The 19,597-nt window shown below is 38.6% G+C and overlaps 1 protein-coding gene across 4 annotated transcripts in view; it reads right to left on the bottom strand.

Moving 5' to 3' along the window:
* LOC123754324 (mucin-3B) overlaps window positions 1-19,597 on the bottom strand; it is a 100,808-nt gene that overhangs the window by 36,165 nt on the left and 45,046 nt on the right. For all 4 annotated transcript variants that reach the window (XR_006772377.2, XR_006772376.2, XM_045736621.2 and 1 more), the window contains exons 14-17: window positions 18,799-18,871; window positions 3,331-18,059; window positions 2,852-2,985; window positions 687-818 (exon numbers count right to left, since the gene is read on the bottom strand). Coding sequence is in view for 2 of the 4 variants with exons in the window: in XM_045736621.2 (XP_045592577.2) it covers window positions 687-818; window positions 2,852-2,985; window positions 3,331-18,059; window positions 18,799-18,871 (15,068 nt within the window). In the remaining 2 variants the exon portion in view is untranslated. The remainder of the gene's footprint in view (window positions 1-686; window positions 819-2,851; window positions 2,986-3,330; window positions 18,060-18,798; window positions 18,872-19,597) is intronic.

The following is a 19,597-nucleotide window of genomic DNA, read 5'->3' as shown; positions in this document are numbered from 1 at the left end:
TTTTGATGCATTGGGATACATCTCTGAGAGTTGGAGCTCGTTTCTTAAATAATCAAGCCTGGGTGTCAATTGAAAATAGTGACAGTTAGCAGTTAGTTAAGTAAGGTGTTTACTTATATTTTAAATGTTGGCAAGCAGTTGTTCTGAATGCAATCCACCTTCAAAACAAAGGGCACAAATCAAACGCATACAGTTTCTGAAATACATTCCCCCCCATTTATGAAATGAAGTGAACATGATTCCTAGCTGATGGAATTCTCAAAAATAGCATTCCTTAATTAAAAGGTTTAAAGTGCACTTCTTAAAATCATTCAGACTTCAGGCATCTAACTACACAGCCAAAGGGTTAATAATAATAATAATAATAATAATAATAATAATAATAATAATAATAATAACAATAATAATAATTATTATTATTATTTACAAGAAGGTACAATGGGTATGTGAGATTACATAAGACTGATATTTTACCATTCTTTGCAAAGTCATTAACACACATAGCATTTTGGGCAACAAAAATAATATACCATTCAAACACTTATAGACTGCTATAAGTGTAAAACATGTTTATTCTTTAACATAAGAATACTGTAAGAATCATTAGTATTATTAATAGGCTTATTAATACAACTCTAACAATAGTGTACAGTAGTGCATACATATGGTAGTAAGGACAATGATACCTGTGAAAAAGATCCTTGTCCTTGAGAACAACTGAGGAACTGTTGTCTGAACTGGGTATTCATGAGGTGGCGGCGAAGAGTAGAGTCGTGGGAGTGCTGACTTGACTGCTCACTTGACTGATGACTTGTTAACTGTTTCATATTAAGAAAGCAGTATTAACACTAAATGTTTATATTTTCACAATGATCTGTTAATGAACCTTGATACAATTCCTAATCAAAACTTAAGATTGCAAAATATAGAATTATATATATATAGTAGTTACACATTTTTAAAAATCAGCATAAACAAATTTTCTCATCTCGTATGCAAGTGCTGGAGTTAAGCTAGTACAAAATACATATGATAGATTATAGATTCATTATAATAATGCTGGCATCATAACAAAGGTCACTGACATTTTTCGGGGAAAGCTACCCTATTACTGCTTGGGTGAAGACACTATTGACCAATGCTGGCTGTGAGTGTAAATGTCAAAATATGCTCCACAACCATTGCTTAATATCAGAAATTAATGGTCGAGCCTGTGCCAATGTCATATGCAACAAAATTTTGAATGGAATAGATTTAGTCTCTCTACTAATCAGTTCAAGCCAGATTAATCAAGACTCAAAAATATGCAGCATTCTTTCCATGGCAATGGAAGCAACACAGTGAATCAAGATAAACTGATTATTCATGTAACAGTTGACTAAAGGAGAGAAACATACCTTTTTCATTGTTAATGTTTTTCTACCAGAATTGGCTGATCCATTAGCTAGATAATGACAGTATATATATGTATGGTTTAGGAATATATGGCATAACCAACAGCCTGCATGACATTTCCTCTTTAAACTTAGGAAAGGTTGAGGCAGTCAAAGGTCATAAAGATAGTGGGTGCTGCAGTTAGTTTACCATCCATTTCTAGGTGTCTCTCTCAACCTTCTTAACCTCCTGGCTGTTAAGTTCCATATTAATTCTTTTCTCAGAGTACCACATCAATTCATGTGAGAACACCACATGCCTGTACTGGTCTGGAGTGGCAAGTGGGTTCCCAAAAATGACCATAACTCATGCCACACACAACAAGTCCTATAGGATTCTTTAATACAATGTGATATTCATAATGTGATTGTATGCTATATGGGTTTACTGTGCAGCAAAAACAACTCATCTATCTGGATAACCAATGTGGAGTATTCCCTTATTTTCTAGTCAAAATATATCCAAGAGTCTTTACTAGTTTCTATAGCAAATATATTTTAATTAAGATATTTTGCATAAAACCAGAATGAATGTAATAAACACTTCTTTCTGAATGAGCCCCAGTGGCTCCCTGAAGTTATCTCACTGAGATGGCTCCCAACTCGTAGGTCATATCAGCCGCTGAGTTCTGCTTGACCTACTGGGAATCAGAGTAGGCAACCCCCCCCCCCCTTCCCACACACACACACTGCCACCCTACCGGGAAAGCATCCTGAAAGTTGGCAAACCACTACAGACCACTCCTGGGTTCAAAGAGACAGAAGCCTCAAAACTGCCACATGAACTCTCCAATGTAAATAAACAATAGAATCTCTCAAAACTAGCATTAAACTCTCACTAGTAGGGAAGGGCCTGGAGCTCCAGGTCATCCCCAGCCTACCATGCTAGTTCTGCAGCAAATATGAAGAATACACACTAACTGATGAACCTAGAAGGAAGGGAGGGAGCCATAGGTTCCAACTGAAGGAACCAGGAGGGTATCAGGGAGCCATAGGGACTCATCCAGAAAAAGGAATTTCATTATATTCAATGCTGATTTTCTGACCCAAGGCAATACTATCATGACAAGGCCCAGGAAAATTAACTAAATACTGGGCCACCAAGACCCCGTTAGACTGTCAAATTCCCCCATTACTTGAATATCGGCCTAGGACATATTAGTAAAGACCGCTTCGAAAGCAGCATGCTTACAAAAATTATAGGTACAAGGGTAGTTTGAAGGCTGGCTGAAATAAGTGATACTGCAGATAACCTGAGAAATGTGAGCCTTGGAACAGGGAACCAAATCAAAAAGTGAAGTGGTGGTGGTCAAAACCATCAATAGTTTCAAAGCTTTATATGACAAAGAGTACTGGGAAGATGGGACACCACGAGCGTAGCTCTCATCCTGTTGCTTCACTTAGGTATTAGTACTTACTTTAGATGCTACGGAGATGGCAATATGTGACAACAGAGACTGGGAATTGTCAAGGTTATCTTTAAAAATTGGTTGGCAGTCCTTCTTTGTTCTTTCTAACACCTGTGTCTTTTCTTCAAGATTAGTATCAAAACCTAAAAAAAAAAAATAAAAAAAAAATAAAAAAAAATTAATATGGACACATGCTATCTTAGAGGTAAAATTTTGAAAAAGAAAAAAAAATGATAAACAAATGAAACAAATCCACAAGGGTCGTGACAAGGGTTTGAACCTACGTCCGAGAGCATCCCGGACTCTGCCTTAATTACTCGACTGAGCTATAATATATATATATATATATATATATATATATATTATATAATATATAATAGATATAATAATAATTTACTCAATATATAGAATATACTACATTATTTTGAAATATTAATTATGCCTTACTTTAATATTATATGAAATACACACAATAGCCTATATCTTACCTTGACAACTTCCTGCAGGCTCAGGTATCTGAGAGACAGCTGTTGCATCTTCTGTTTCCATCTTATTACTTGTAGTTGCTTCTTCATTATCTAAATGTTCAGACAACTTCATACAACTGCCAGCAGGATTTTCTTCCAGAACCCTGGATTTCAAAACCAATCCTTCAAAAGATACTCTTCTTTTTGAATGTGGGTTTGAGTCTGGGCTTAATTGATCTTCAGATTCCTCCTCTAAAGGTTCTAGGCCTTCAAAGGAAGTTCTCCTTTTCTTGAGAGTAATTGGAGAGATTCTCAATTTTGATTCATCCCCTTCCCAAGATACTCTACGCTTTGCTCTTCTTTTCTGAGACTGTGTCTTGCAATGACTTATCTTTTCAGTAGATAATAATGGACTTGAAGCACTTCCTATTGGAGTTAGATGTAAAGCTTCTAGAGCGACTGCATTTTTGGGTCGAGGTGTGCTGGTATTCAATAACTGAAAATTGGTTTCTGCCTGAACTTGACTCGATCCACTGGAGGAATCCCTCTGTGGTCTTGTTTCCTGGTTGGTTGTGGTGTTAGAGGATTTGGTACTTTGGTTTTTACTGCCAGATGGTAGTTGCTTTTGTCCTTTTGATGATGATGAAGGATCATTATCATCATCTTTGCTGTTATGGTCACCCTTCTTCTTAATTGATTCAAGAATTTTGCGTGCTTTCGTCCATTTAATAACTTCTTCTGGGGAAGGGGGAGGTTTTAGAGGAGTTAAAATTGAGCATTTTAATTTAGTTCGATTTTCCAGAAAAGCTGATTCATGAGATACTTGTAAACTTGCTTCTGAATTTAATGCATTTAGCAATAAACGCCAATTGTACAATCCATCCTCTTGAAAACGTCCCTCAAAATCTTCTAAATCTGATGTCCTTCCTGACTTTAACTTCAAGACCTGGCCCCCAACTTCAAGAGGTTTAGAAGGTATGTCAGCTGGTTTGCTGCAGAATGCAGCTGGGTGGAGAACGTCTGGAAGGTTATAGTCTCCAAGAGTTGAAAGGATCATGTCATATGTTGGAGGAGGAGGAACATATATGAGAATCTTGGAAGATTCCTTACTCTGTTCAGATCTTGGTGGCTTTGTTTTATGCTTTCCAACTTCACTCTTCTTGGAAGGCACATGTTTCTGATTCTTTGGTGGTAGTCCTTTACCTGTAATTCCTGAATTCTGTTTCTGACTCTCTTGATTACTATTATCGCTACCTTGTTCCCTATAAAACCCAGGGGTAATCTTCTCCCCAGTATGAGATGTTACTGAATACTGACTGTATGTGTCAGCTGTATATAATGAAGTTGTCTCAGGTGTAATCACTGATGATTTCCTTGTTGTTAAATCTTTGCCAAGGTTTGGTGAATCATCATCTTCCACTTGAGAAGATAATGAAGCAATGTCTCCCTCACTCTCTGCTGACTGGATATTTGTTATGGGTAAACTTTTCGGTGGTAGAGGTACATACTCTTCTTCACGCTCCACTGACTCACAAATCCCACTTGGTATGTATTCAGGTGTTGGCTTATCAAGGCCAATTGAATGAGGGCTATATTCATCTTCCTGTTCTTTATTACACAGTGGCAAATACATTGGCTTGGGTATGTATTCTGTTAAAATACTTTCCTTTGAAAGTGGCTTGGGTACGTACATGTCAATTTTATCATCTATCTCTAATTTTTCCCCACTTGTTTTTATTTTAATCTGAAGAGATTGGAGGGTGCTGCTTTTGTTTTCTTTACTGGCCCATAAAGACCCTCGAATAGGCTTGGGTTCGTACTCGGGCTTTAAGGTTCCTTTGGTGATGGAGTTTGGCTCATACACAGGCTTTGGAGACTCTTTACTGATGGACAAAGGTTCATATGCTAATGTTATGGCATGTTTACTTATGGACTGGGGTTCATACTCAGGTTCTGATAGACCTTTTCTAATTGACTGGGGTTGATACTCGAGTTCTGGGGTTGAATTTGAAGCAGAATGGGGTTTATATTTCAAAGTGGTATTTTGTTTTTTCTTAGTACGATTATCAAGATCTGATTTTGTTTTACATCCTGACTTTTTCTTGACCTTAAATAATGGTTGCGGTGTATACTGCTCCTCTTCCATATTTTCCTTTATACACTGAGGATTTGTCTCAGTATAGTTCTGTATACTTTGTGTACATACATCTTGTTCTTTCAAGGTCGAGTCCGATTCAAATAAAAACTCTAAAGCCTTCTTAGATTGGTTTTTAGATTCGTGTAAGGTTTTCACTTTAGGTGTTTTAAGGGTATTTGAAACTTGTGATTTTTTGGGATACTCAGGAATATGTTCACTGGCTCCATCAGATGAACCTTGGTTACTACACTCTCTTGCCTGAGATACAGACGAATGACCAAACAGGTCACATAGTGTTTTCTTTAATTTAGCTTTGCGCAGCAGCTCTTCAGAAGTTGAACTAGACTTTCCATCAATATCACTGCTGTCAATATTAACCGACACATCACTAAACACATCATCTAGAACTTTCTTAATTTTCTCATTTCTTTCTCCAACTTCTTGGTGTTCCCCTTGTGAGGATGTAAGTTTGGTCTCTGGTGAACTGCTCTCTCTAAACTTCTGAGCTTCTGATGAATTCAACTCAAATTGCTTTATTTCACCACCACAAACTTCTACTTTACTAGTTTTTATCTCACCCATTTGAAGTCCCTTTAATTTGTCATTATCTTCCATACTACCTGGAGTCCTAACAACTATATCTTTTAGATTTTCAACTACATCCCAACGGCTCCTCTTTTTAGCAGACTCTCCAGATTTTACATCAACAACATCCCAGCGACTGACATGCAATTTCCGCTTAACACACTTACTTGCTTCTCTAGTAATAAGAATTATCTTGCCTTCTAGATTTTGAGTAGAAGTGCAACAATCTGTGTTTTCAACAGCCTTCTTTACAGGTGACGATACTTTAGTCTTCTCTAATGTTTTGCATAAATCATCCTTTGTACTAGATGTAATATGACCTCCCTCCCTACCAGTCGATGTATGAAGGCCTTGATCTGTTTTTCTAACATGGAGTAAGCCTCCTACATCCTTCACAGTTGATGATAAACCCGGTACACTTTTTTTGCTAAATTCTTCTGTTTCTAGATTCTTGTTTTCATTTATTATTGGCTTTTGGCTTTTTTCCTTGTGTGATTCTTCATTTGTGATACTCAATTTGTTTACGTTTTCCTTACTTACAGATCCTTGGCTGTTTTCCTTACCTAATATTTCTAGGCTTTTCTCAGTTACTGAAGATTCTGGATTTTTTGTCTTGCCAGATACTTCTTGGTTCTTTTCCTTATACACAGACTCCTTGCTCCTTTCCATCTCTGATGTGTGTGTGCTCTTTTTCTTCCCAGATGAATCTTTGCCTTTTCCCTTCCTTAACAATTCTCTGCTCTTTTCCTTCGATGATGATTCTCTGTTCTTTTCCTTAACTGATGATTCTACGTTCTTTTCCTTCCCTGGTGATTTTTTGTTCTTTTCCTTCCCCGACAATTCTCTGTTCTTTTCCTTCCCTGATGATTCTACGTTCTTTTCCTTCCCTGATGATTCTACGTTCTTTTCCTTCCCTGATGATTCTACGTTCTTTTCCTTCCCTGATGATTCTACGTTCTTTTCCTTCCCTGATGATTCTACGTTCTTTTCCTTCCCTGATGATTCTACGTTCTTTTCCTTCCCTGATGATTCTACGTTCTTTTCCTTCCCTGATGATTCTACGTTCTTTTCCTTCCCTGATGATTCTACGTTCTTTTCCTTCCCTGATGATTCTACGTTCTTTTCCTTCCCTGATGATTCTACGTTCTTTTCCTTCCCTGATGATTCTACGTTCTTTCCCTTCGCTGATGATTCTCTGCTCCTTTCCTTTCCTGATGATTCTCTGCTCTTTTCCTTACCTGATGATTTCCTGCTCTTCTCTCTTCCTGATGATTCTCTGCTTCTTTCTTTCCCTGATGATTCTCTGCTCTTCTTCTTTCCTGATGACTTTCTGCTTTCTTCCATTCCCAAAGAATCTTTGATATCTTCCTTCCCTGATGATTCTCTGCTCTTTTCCTTACATGATGATTCTTTGCTCTCTTCCTTTCCTGATGATTCTTTAATTTTTTCCCTCCTTGACGATTCTCTGCTCTTTTCCTTCCCTGATGATTCTCTGTTCTTTTCTTTCCCTGATGATTCTCTGCTCTTTTCCTTCCCTGATGATTCTCTGCTCTTCTCCTTTCCTGATGATTCTCTGCTCTTCCCTTTTCCTGATGATTCTTTACTCTTCTCATTTCCTGATGATTCTCTGCTATTCTTCCCTGATGATTCTCTGCTCTTCTCCTTCCCTGATGATTCTCTGTTTTTCTCCTTCCCTGATGATTCTCTGTTTTTCTCCTTCCCTGATGATTCTCTGCTCTTCTCCTTCCCTGATGATTCTCTGCTCTTCTCCTTCCCTGATGATTCTCTGCTCTTCTCCTTCCCTGATGATTCTCTGCTCTTCTCCTTCCCTGATGATTCTCTGTTCTTTTCCTTCCCTGATGATTCTCTGCTCTTCTCCTTCCCTGATGATTCTCTGCTCTTCTCCTTCCCTGATGATTCTCTGCTTTTCTCCTTCCCTGACGATTCTCTGCTCTTTTCATTACCAGATGACATGCTACTATTTTCTTTACCCGACAACTCTCCGCTTTTTTCCTTAACAAGTCTTTGCTTAGTGACCTCCTGTGATTCATGGCTCCTTTCCTTTCTTAAACAGCTCGACAATGTTGTACTAGCTTCAGTAATTGGTGATGCTGTAACCAATTCCTTACTGGAAGAGACTTGCTTTGAATTTTTGTCTGACGATTCCATTTTCTCTTTCATACTGGGCGAGTTTAATCTTTGATTCTCATTTTTATTACATGAAGTTGCTTGATCCTCTTCACTGTTAGACAGCATTAATCTCTCTTGATTCTCTATTCTGGACGACATATATATTTCGTGATTCTCTCCTTTATTAGACGAGTTTGATGTTTCTTGATTTACTTCCTTACTCGGTGAATTTAGTAACTCCAGATCATTTTTAGTTGATGAGCATAATAATTCCTGATTCGCTTCCTTGGATGAGCTAAGCAATTTTAAATTTACTTCTTTACTGGATGAGATAAGCGATTCTTGATTCATCTCAGTACTGGATGTATCAAGTGATTCTTTACTCACATCCTTATTGCATGAGCTAAGTGATTCTTGACTCACTTCCTTATTAGATGAGCCCGGTGATTCTCGAGTTCCACTCTTAACAGGATCAGACAGTTTTTTACCATTTTGCTCTTTTAATGATTCTTTCATATTGTTTTTAATTAAGGATTCTTTACTCTCATCCATACTTGAAAATATTTTACTTTTCTCTTTAATCGATTCTAGACCCTTACCAGTACTTGATGTAGGTCGACTAGATTTGTGGCTCTCATGCTTATCAGATAATTTCTGATCTTGACTTTTACTTAATTCTTGACTTGCCTCTCCTTTCAGTAATTCTAGGCACTTATCAACCACTGATAATGTTTGCATCTCCTCCTTACTTGATGGGTCAACGCTATATTCTTCACAAGTTGATGAATCTTGCAGTTTTTCTCTACTTAAAGATGTGTCATGGTGATTTTCTTTGGAAGCAGATGTCCTTTGCCTCTTATCACTATCTCGTAATGACCCATGCCTGCTGACCTTACCATGAGATGATTTATGACACTTTCCCTTTTTTGATAATGATGATATTTGGTGCTTTTCTTTACTGGATGATGCTTCATGACTCTTTTCCTTACTTGATGACCTGCTCCTGATCAATGACCTCTCAATTTTGTCTTTACCTGAAGACCTCCCGTTGGTCATTTGGCCTCTTGCGGATTTTTTACTTAGTTCTTCACTTGTTGCCAGACCCTTGGATTTGTTGGGTAATCCTTCGTTATCGTTGCCCGGTACATGCTGGCTCTTGTGCTCCTCGGATAAAGGCTTAACATTATTTTCTTTAATATCAGTTGTTTCTCCACATTTCTTGTCTCTGGAAACACCAACAGTGTTCTTTTTCTTTTTTTTGGTCTTGATTATTTTATCTTCACCAAATATTTTCTCCATTTCTTTGTCAAAACCAGTTAGAATTAGTTCTTTTGTCTTATTTATTTTTGATGGCCTTTTAAGCTTTTCTCCCTTATCTAAGTGCATATCTTTAACTTTTAACTGATCTTTATGTCTGTCTGATGAAGTCGATGAAATTTTTTCAGATTTAATACTTGAACTAATAGTTTCATAATCTTGACCAAAAATCTTCTCAATTTCCTTGTCAAAATTAGTTGAAATTACTTCATTCATCTTAATTATTTTTGGCGATCTACTAGAATTTTCTGCCTTCTCCAAGGATGCCAATTTTCTCTTTTCTTTTCTCTTAGTATCTCTCTCTCTCTCCCTCTCTGAAGAAGCAGACTGATCTTTTTCAAATAAAATATTTGAACTATTATTTTCAGATTCTGAATCTGTAACCACATTTATACCTGTAATAAAAGATTTGTCTTTTAAATTTTCTAACACTATGTGAGCTTTGTTATCAAATGTTAGTTTTAATTTAAGCGGAGTATCATCTTTTTTAACAAGACATGCTTCTGTCTTCTCTGAACTACTAACAGTCTTCTGATGTTCCACTGCCAGTGAAGACACGGCATCAATTTTATTTCCTGAAGTGCTTGAAGTAAGGTTTTCACGATTCCCTGAACCTTCCATGGAAAGGTTATTGCAGCCCTCCTGTAACTGCAGAGTTTGGTGGTCCTTGTCAGCATTACAGAGGAGTGGCATCTTTTCCAAACATTTGCCAGTATCTCTTTGGTTAGTATTACTGTTTTCTTTCTCCACTAAGTCAGTGTTTACTTTCATACAGTCTGCTCTTATCTGTGTCTTTTCTGCACTCTGTTGTGTTTTGACATCTATTAATTTCCTTACCATACTGTCTGCAGTCTCATCGTCTTTTGCTAGTAGCTTATTTAAGCTAATTTTTTTATCCTTTGAACTACTGGGTCTTTTCTCTTCATTTGTGGATGTACTTGGTATATCATTACATGACAAAGTTTCTCCATCCCCACTTTCTTTTGTAGTATCTTTGATTAACAAACCATCTTCTTTTCTGTTTGCATCAACATTTTCCACTAAGAGATTTTTGTGACTAGTACCTTCAATGTCTTGGTCAATACTCACATCAATTAAAGTTGATTCAATAGAGAGAGAGCTTTGCTCCTCTTGTATAGAACTACAAATGTTTAGATTTTTAGGATCCTTATTTGATTTCTTGTCCTCATTACTTTTAGATCTATCTTTTGATGATTCATTGTCATGTTTCTCCACTGATGAATGCATGGCCGATTTTGATGAATTACTCGACTTGGATGAGAGATCAGTAGACTCCGACATGTGAACATTTAACATAACAGCACACTTCTCTTTATTGTCTCTTCCCTCAGAGTCATTACTTGATTTAAACTTTGCTGAACTTTCTTTTGCATTTTTATTCTCAAGTTCCTTATTTATATTACTGTTTGTGTAAGACTTCTCTTTTTGAGCATCTTCACTTTCAGATCTGTTACTATCAGCTGCATTACTCTTATGACTCCCTCTCTTTGATGACTTGCTTGAATATTTTTTTATCCGAGTACGTTCTTGGCGAGTCTTTTCCTTTCGCTTTTCAGAATCACTCACTTCTAATACTTGTTTGTCTAGTGTAAGTACTGTAGTAGTTATTTGATTGTCATCCTTATCGTGGTCTTGCAAGATTGAACTGGGGTTATTTGGTCCCTTTCTTGTAGAAGACTGACAAATATTAAGATCATTAAAATTTATTATTGACCTATCAATTGATACCTTCAACGATAATTTGCTTAAATCTGCAAATGATATATTTATGGACGATTCTTCATTAGGTGACTCAACATTCTTCTCACTCCTAGATTCTTTCCTAGCTGTTAACTCCGAAGGTTCCCCAGGTGACTGAGCAATCGCATCCCTTGGTACACTAATAGTAACATTACTGGAATCCGTGACACACACTCCAGATACCCCATACCTTGAAGCTGTTAACTGGGCAGTATCCTTGGCTGTCTTCATCACCTTATCTGCATCCTTGGTTGTGGTGATCACTTTATCTGCATCCTTGGTTGTGGTCACCTTATCTGCATCCTTGGTTGTGGCCATCACCTTATCTGCATCCTTGGCTGTGGTCATCACTTTATCTGCATCCTTGGTTGTGGTCATCACTTTATCTGCATCCTTGGTTGTGGTCATCACTTTATCTGCATCTTTGGTTGTGGTCATCACTTTATCTGCATCTTTGGTTGTGGTCACCTTATCTGCATCCTTGGTTGTGGTCATCACTTTATCTGCATCCTTGGTTGTGGTCATCACCTTATCTGCATCCTTGGTTGTGGTCATCACTTTATCTGCATCCTTGGTTGTGGTCATCACCTTATCTGCATCCTTGGTTGTGGTCATCACCTTATCTGCATCCTTGGTTGTGGTCATCACCTTATCTGCATCCTTGGTTGTGGTCATCACCTTATCTGCATCCTTGGTTGTGGCCATCACCTTATCTGCATCCTTGGTTGTGGTCATCACCTTGTCTGCATCCTTGGTTGTGGTCACCTTATCTGCATCCTTGGTTGTGGTCATCACCTTATCTGCATCCTTGGTTGTGGTCATCACTTTATCTGCATCCTTGGTTGTGGTCATCACCTTATCTGCATCCTTGGTTGTGGTCACTTTATCTGCATCCTTGGTTGTGGTCACTTTATCTGCATCCTTGGTTGTGGTCATTACCTTATCTGCATCCTTGGTTGTGGTCATCACCTTATCTGCATCCTTGGTTGTGGTCATCACCTTGTCTGCATCCTTGGTTGTGGTCACCTTATATGCATCCTTGGTTGTGGTCATCACCTTATCTGCATCCTTGGTTGTGGTCATCACCTTATCTGCATCCTTGGTTGTGGTCATCACCTTATCTGCATCCTTGGTTGTGGTCATCACCTTATCTGCATCCTTGGTTGTGGTCATCACCTTATCTGCATCCTTGGTTGTGGTCATCACCTTATCTGCATCCTTGGTTGTGGTCATCACCTTGTCTGCATCCTTGGTTGTGGTCACCTTATCTGCATCCTTGGTTGTGGTCATCACCTTATCTGCATCCTTGGTTGTGGTCATCACCTTATCTGCATCCTTGGTTGTGGTCATCACCTTATCTGCATCCTTGGTTGTGGTCACCTTATCTGCATCCTTGGTTGTGGTCATCACCTTATCTGCATCCTTGGTTGTGGTCACCTTATCTGCATCCTTGGTTGTGGTCACCTTATCTGCATCCTTGGTTGTGGTCATTACCTTATCTGCATCCTTGGTTGTGGTCACCTTATCTGTATCCTTGGTTGTGGTCACCTTATCTGTATCCTTGGTTGTGGTCATCACCTTATTTGAATCCTTGGTTGTTGTCACCTTATCTGCATCCTTGGTTGTGGTCACCTTATCTGCATCCTTGGTTGTGGTCTCCTCCTTATCTGTATCCTTGGTTGTGGTCATCACCTTGTCTGCATCCTTGGTTGTGGTCATCACCTTATTTACATCCTTGGTTGTGGTCTTCTCCTTTTCTAAGTCCTTGGTTGTGGTCATCACTTTATCTGCATCCTTGGTTGTGGTCATCACCTTATCTGCATCCTTGGTTGTGGTCACCTTATCTGCATCTATGGTTGTGGTCTCCTCCTTATCTGCATCTATGGTTGTAGTCATCACCTTATTTACATCCTTGGTTGTGGTCTTCTCCTTTTCTAAATCCTTGGTTGTGGTCATCACCTTATTTACATCCTTGGTTGTGGTCTCTTCCTTACTTATGTCCTTGGTTGTGGTCCCCTCTTTATCTGCATCTATAGTTGTAATCATGACTTTATTTACATCCTTGGTTGCGGTCTTCTCCTTTTCTACATCCTTGGTTGTAGTCTTCTCCTTTAAAGACAACACAAGTACATCATTTTCTATTTTAGATGACCCTTGGTCATCTACCTTGTTCTCAGTTGACACACACAGATGATTCTTGGCCGACATTAGATCATCATCTGCAGTGTTAGTTAACAGCTTGGCACTGTCTGCTGTGTTCGACGCTTGGGTACCACCTGATGTGTTGGTCGACACTTGGGCGCCATCTGCTGTGTTGGTCGACACTTGGGCACCATCTGCTGTGTTGGTCGACACTTGGGCACCATCTGCTGTGTTGGTCGACACTTGGGCATTATATGTTGTGTTGGTCTTCCCTGATGATTGGGTATTGCCCTTCATCTTGGCTATTACTGGTACTAAAGCATCATTTTCTACAGTGGCTGACTTATGGGCATCGTCCTCATGTGACAGTAAGACGTCGCATTCAAACATTACAGATTGCTTTTCTCTCTTTAAGCGATACACATTATCCTCAGGTGATATCTCTGCGTCAGCCCTGGGTGTTCCTTGGGCATCATTTCTAGGTGTTTCTTGGGCATCATTTCTGGGTGTTTCTTGGACACTGTCCTCAAATGTGACATCACCATCCTTGTGTGTTGCTTGGACTTCATTCTCACATGTGACTAGATCATCATCCCTTGGTGTACCTTGGGCATCATCCTCAGATGCGATTAAATCAGTAACATTGGAGACCTGGGTATCACACACGAACACTCGTGTATCATCTTTGTCCGACACATGCGAGTCATTTTTATTTGACAAGTCTGAATCTTCACTATCTGACATCTCTGTAATACAATGCTCTGGCAACTGTACATCACCTTCATCTGACAGTGGTGAATCATCTTCAGCTGACAAGTGCCGATCATTTCTATCTGACACTGATGCATAATTTACATCTGAAATTAGTGAATCTCCTCTATTTAACAATGAAGGGTCATCATTAACTGACACTCTTGCCTCATCATTATTATTGGAAGCGGGAGCATTATTTGACAATGAAGGATCATCATTGACTAACTCTGCAGCTACATCTTTATCCAACACTGGTGGAGCATTTCCATCTGAAACTTTTCTATCACTTTCATCTAAAACTTTTGGATCACTTGCATCTGAAACTTTTGGACCATTTTCATCTGAAACTTTTGGATTATACTTGAGAGAGATTGGCACAACATCATTATTTGACACTGATACATGATCTTCAGCTGACATTGGTGCGGCATCATTATCTGACACTGACAAAGCATCATTTTCTGACATTGATGCTTCATCTTTAGCTGGCACTGGTGCATCTTTAACTGCCACTTCTGCATCATCTTTGGCTGACAACTGCGCATCATCTTGAAGTGACAATGATACATTATTTTCAACTGACACTGTAGAATAATCTTGAGGTGACACTGATGCATCACCTTTTGCTGACATTGATGCATCATCTTGAGCTGACATTGGTACATAATCTTCATCTGACACTAGTGCATCATCTTTAGCTGATAGTGGACCATCTTCATCTAACACTGGTGGACCATCTTCCTCTGGCAATGGTGGATCATCTTTAACTCTGCTCAATGCATCTTTTCTACCTGACATTAATGCATCATCTTTAGATGACACCGACACATCATCCTCATCTGACACTGGTGGATCATCCTCATCTGACACTGGTGGATCATCCTCATCTGACACTGGTGGATCATCTTTAACTGACACTGGTGGATTATCTTCCTCCGACATGGGTGGATTATCTTCCTCCGACACTAGTGGATTATCTTCCTCCGACACTAGTGGATTATCTTCCTCCGCCACTAGTGGATCATCTTCATCCAACACTGGTGGACCATCTTTAACTGACACTGGTGGAACATCTTCATCTGACACTGGTGGATCATCTTCATCCGACACTGGTGGATTATCTTCCACCAACACTGGTGGATCATCTTCCTCCAACACTGGTGGAACATCTTCATCTGACACTGGTGGAACATCTTCATCTGACACTGGTGGATCATCTTTCTCATCTTCCTCCAACACTGGTGGAACATCTTCATCCAACACTGGTGGCTCACCTTCATCTGACACTGGTGGATCATCTTCATCTGACACTGGTGGAGTATCTTCCTCCGACACTGGTGGATTATTTTCCTTCAACACTGGTGGATTATCTTTCTCCAACACTGGTGGAACATCTTCATCTGACACTGGTGGCTCACCTTCATCCGACACTGGTGGAACATCTTCATCTGACACTGGTGGCTCACCTTTATCCGACACTGGTGGAACATCTTCATCCGACACTGGTGGCTCACCTTTATCCGACACTGGCGGAACATCTTCATCTAACACTGGTGGATTATCTTCCACCAACACTGGTGGATCATCTTCCACCAACACTGGTGGATCATCTTCCACCAACACTGGTGGATCATCTTCCACCAACACTGGTGGAACATGTTCCTCCAACACTGGTGGATCACCTTCATCCGACACTGGTGGCTCACCTTCATCCGACACTGGTCTGTCATCATCATTTGGTATTGTTATGCTATCTTTATTTGCCTCCTCTGAATCAACCATGAATGTTACTTGTGAATCATGTCTTTTTGATATCTGTGAATTATCTTTGCTTAACATCTCTGATTCTTTATTTAACATTTGTGAATGCCCTTCGCTTGATGCCTGTGCAGTATTACCAGCTTTTTGTCGAGTATTATTAATGTTTGCACAATCACCAGATAGCAATTCAATACCTGATGTGAGTTTAGTCAAAACCCTATCATTTGAGACAGGAATGTCATTGCACTTTGTATGCATCAGACTAGTAGTTGACTCTTGATTTGTGTTTCTATTTGACATATACATTGTTTTTTCTGTTTCAGGTAAATCCGGTTTAATCCTATCCTGTCTGTTATCATCTGATACTTGTTCAGAAATTGATGTAGCTTCTTTGTCAGAGAGTGAAGTTTCGTTGTTGCCATCAGATTTCAGAATCCTTCCAATAGATTTAGAATTTGCCTTATTAGGTGTAATGCTACTGTCAGCAGGTGCAATCTTAAACAGCCTACCTCGATTGGAGGCAGATGAATTACCAGTAGGTTTTAGCTTAGCTGACCAATTACCTTTTCTTCTTCTTCTCTTTTCCTGATGGTAAGTTCCAAAAAGATCCTCTTCCAATATGTCAAAATCAACATCAGATGAAAGGCATGAGCTACTCTCTCCTGATTCCAGGGAGTCTTTAATACAGGGAGAGAATAATTTGACATTATGAACGCCTTGAACTTGCTGCTCTGTTGTGTTTGTTTCTAACATTTCAGACTTGGGAGGAGTACAGTCAGCTTCATCGTTCAAATTGTACATAGTTTGGATAACTTCCTGAGAACATGGATTTCTTTCTTCCTGTTGTCTGTTCTCTTTTGATGGCATTAACACACAATTTGTCTCAAAGACTTCTTCAACAGGCGGGACTGTGTTTCTCTGTCTAGTCTCCCCATCTATTGTTTCCTTACTGGGTGAATTTTCTGTGACACTTAAACTTTGTGCTGATATTGCTGAATTACTGCCAAAATTTATATTATGTAATTCACTTTCTGTAGGTATTGAGGTACACACCAGACTTTGGTTAGTTTTCTCCGTTGAATGAAGTTCATCTTTTTTAATCTTTTCAAAATGCACAATTACTTCTTCATCTACATCTTTTTCTTGAGTTGATTTTGTTTTATTTCCAGTTAAATTGCAGTCTTCAGTTTTAAGAATGATTTCAACACCTTCCTGTGTCAAATTATCAATTCTTGATTCTCCAGGCTCTAAAACTTCCCGATTGCTCACTATAACATCAGCCAAAGGGTCTTGAATATCCAAGTCACATGGAATTTCTGCTTCAGGCAAAACTTCAACAACTTCAATTTGTTCAAGAGGCAATATTTGTGTTTCACCGCCATCACATTCATCTTCAAAATTTGTTGTATCTTCTATTTTCACAACATTTGTTGTATCTTTTATTGCCACATTTGTTTTATTTTCCATTATCACATTTGTTGTACCTTCTGTTATCACAACATTTGTTGTATCTTCTGTTGTCAAGTTTGTTGTAACTGTTGTCACTATGTTTGTTGCATTTTCTGTTGTCACATTTGTTGTATCTTCTGGTGTCACACTTGCTGTATCTTCTGTTGTCACAACATTTGTTGTATTTTCTGGTGTCACAACATTTGTTGTATTTTCTGGTGTCACAACATTTGTTGTATTTTCTGGTGTCACATTTGTTGTATCTTTTGTTGTCACATTTGATGTATCTTCTGTTGTCACATTTGTTGTATTTTCTAGTGTCACATTTGGTGTATCTTCTGTTGTCACAATGTTTGTTGTATTTTCTGTTGTCACAGTGTGTGTTGTATCTGTTGTCACAATTGTTGTATTTTCTGTTGTCGCAACATTTGTTGCATCTACTGTTGTCACGTTTGCTGAATCTTCAGTTGTCACACTGTTTGCTGAATCTTCTGTTGTCAGAGCATTTGTTGTATCTTCTATTGTTACAACATTCGTTGTATCTTCATTTGTTGGTGAATTTTGTCTACTAGCTTTCTTTCTATCCTTTGCAACACTTGGGAGAGTACCAACAGTGATACAAGTCTTGCTTTCTGTATTACCAGGTGATGTTATGTTGCTGCAATTCAGATTTGCAGGCAACTCAGAATGGTCTTTTCTGATTGGACTCTCAAAACTGAAAGTAAAATCAAAATCAAAACATGTAACAAATTATAGGGCTAAGCAAGTACAGTAATCAATAAAAGTAATCAGTAGAAGCCACCAAGACATTAACATGGCTAATTATCATTCTAGTTGATTAATTATGCAATTAACTTTCATATCACTGAAATATTGTCCAGAGTATCTATGAAAATTTTACAAAAATTACAGCACAGGAAGTGCATCAAGACAAACATAAAATGCTGCTGCACCAGCAGAAATAACTCTGTGAGTAGGGTAGACGCTGCCCCCCCCCCCCCACCCCACCCCCCACACACACACACACACACGAAGAAGAGAGAGAACATCTCTCACAATTGAGCCTTAGTTTTATGATCACACACAACTGCTGACAGTTGTAATCTAGCATGATGAGGCTTTCCAGAGATATTGCATAGAAACATTATTGTTTTGGTGCTCTGAAACTCAATTTCAATACATCACTTCTTGCTCAATCTAAAGTTCATGTATTTAAATTTTAAAGCCAATGTTATGAAGTGTTTCCAAGATTCTAAATGTAAACCTTGAGGAAGAAAGTGAACAAAAACAACAAAACCATAAGGTACACTTATTATGAATAGTTTATCCCAAGAACAATTTATAGCCTTTCTGTAACTCATCAACCCAAACCTCAGTCACACCAATATTTCACACTAAGCAAGGCTCTTGACAATGAATACACATACTGTACTAAAAAGTGTTATTTATTTTACCTTCCAAGCTGTAGTGTCATAAGTGTCGGGTAAACCTGTAGCAACCGGGAGGATCGTCGACGCACACTTCTCTCTGCAAATAAAGAACAACATTTTCTGCTGTACTAGACGAGTATAGTACTGTAATAGCAAACAGTTAAGTGCAATTAGTTAAAGTTGTAATAAGGGCACTAACCTGGAATTTTTCACTTAACCTTCACATCCTAAAAAAATATGAATTACTGTGCAGTACAACAGAATATGCAACAGAAATATATTTTTGGCAAACAAACTAGTTTCCTTGCAAGATCATATTTGTGAATGTTATCTATTTTCAAGGTAAAACTGACAAATGAAGAATATTCTGCACGTGCCACATTAAACAACTTTACAACAACAAATTACTGTATGTGCAACAAAACTAAAACGAACCACACCCCAACAACTTCAACGATGGTTCAAATCCTATAACTACCATACATCCTGTAACTGAACCTAGGTAATTACACACACACACACACACACACACACACACACACACACTCGCTCTCACACTCACTCTCACACACTTTCTTTGTGCTTTCACAAAAAGGTTTTTGACAGAGTTCCACACAAGAGGTTGTTCTGGAAACAAACATATTGGAGGGGTGACAGGTAAGCTTCTAACATAGATGAAAATTTTTTTAGCTGATAGAATAATGAGGGCAGTAATCAGAGGAAGTGTATCATACTGGAGAAATGTCACAAGTGGAATACCACAGGGTTCAGTTCTTGCACCAGTAATGTTCATTGTCTACGTAAATGATCTACCAGATGGAAT

This window comes from Procambarus clarkii, chromosome 18 (assembly GCF_040958095.1).
Source record: "Procambarus clarkii isolate CNS0578487 chromosome 18, FALCON_Pclarkii_2.0, whole genome shotgun sequence".
In the NCBI taxonomy this organism is placed as follows: domain Eukaryota; kingdom Metazoa; phylum Arthropoda; class Malacostraca; order Decapoda; family Cambaridae; genus Procambarus; species Procambarus clarkii.
This window is presented reverse-complemented; position numbering and strand designations above follow the sequence as displayed.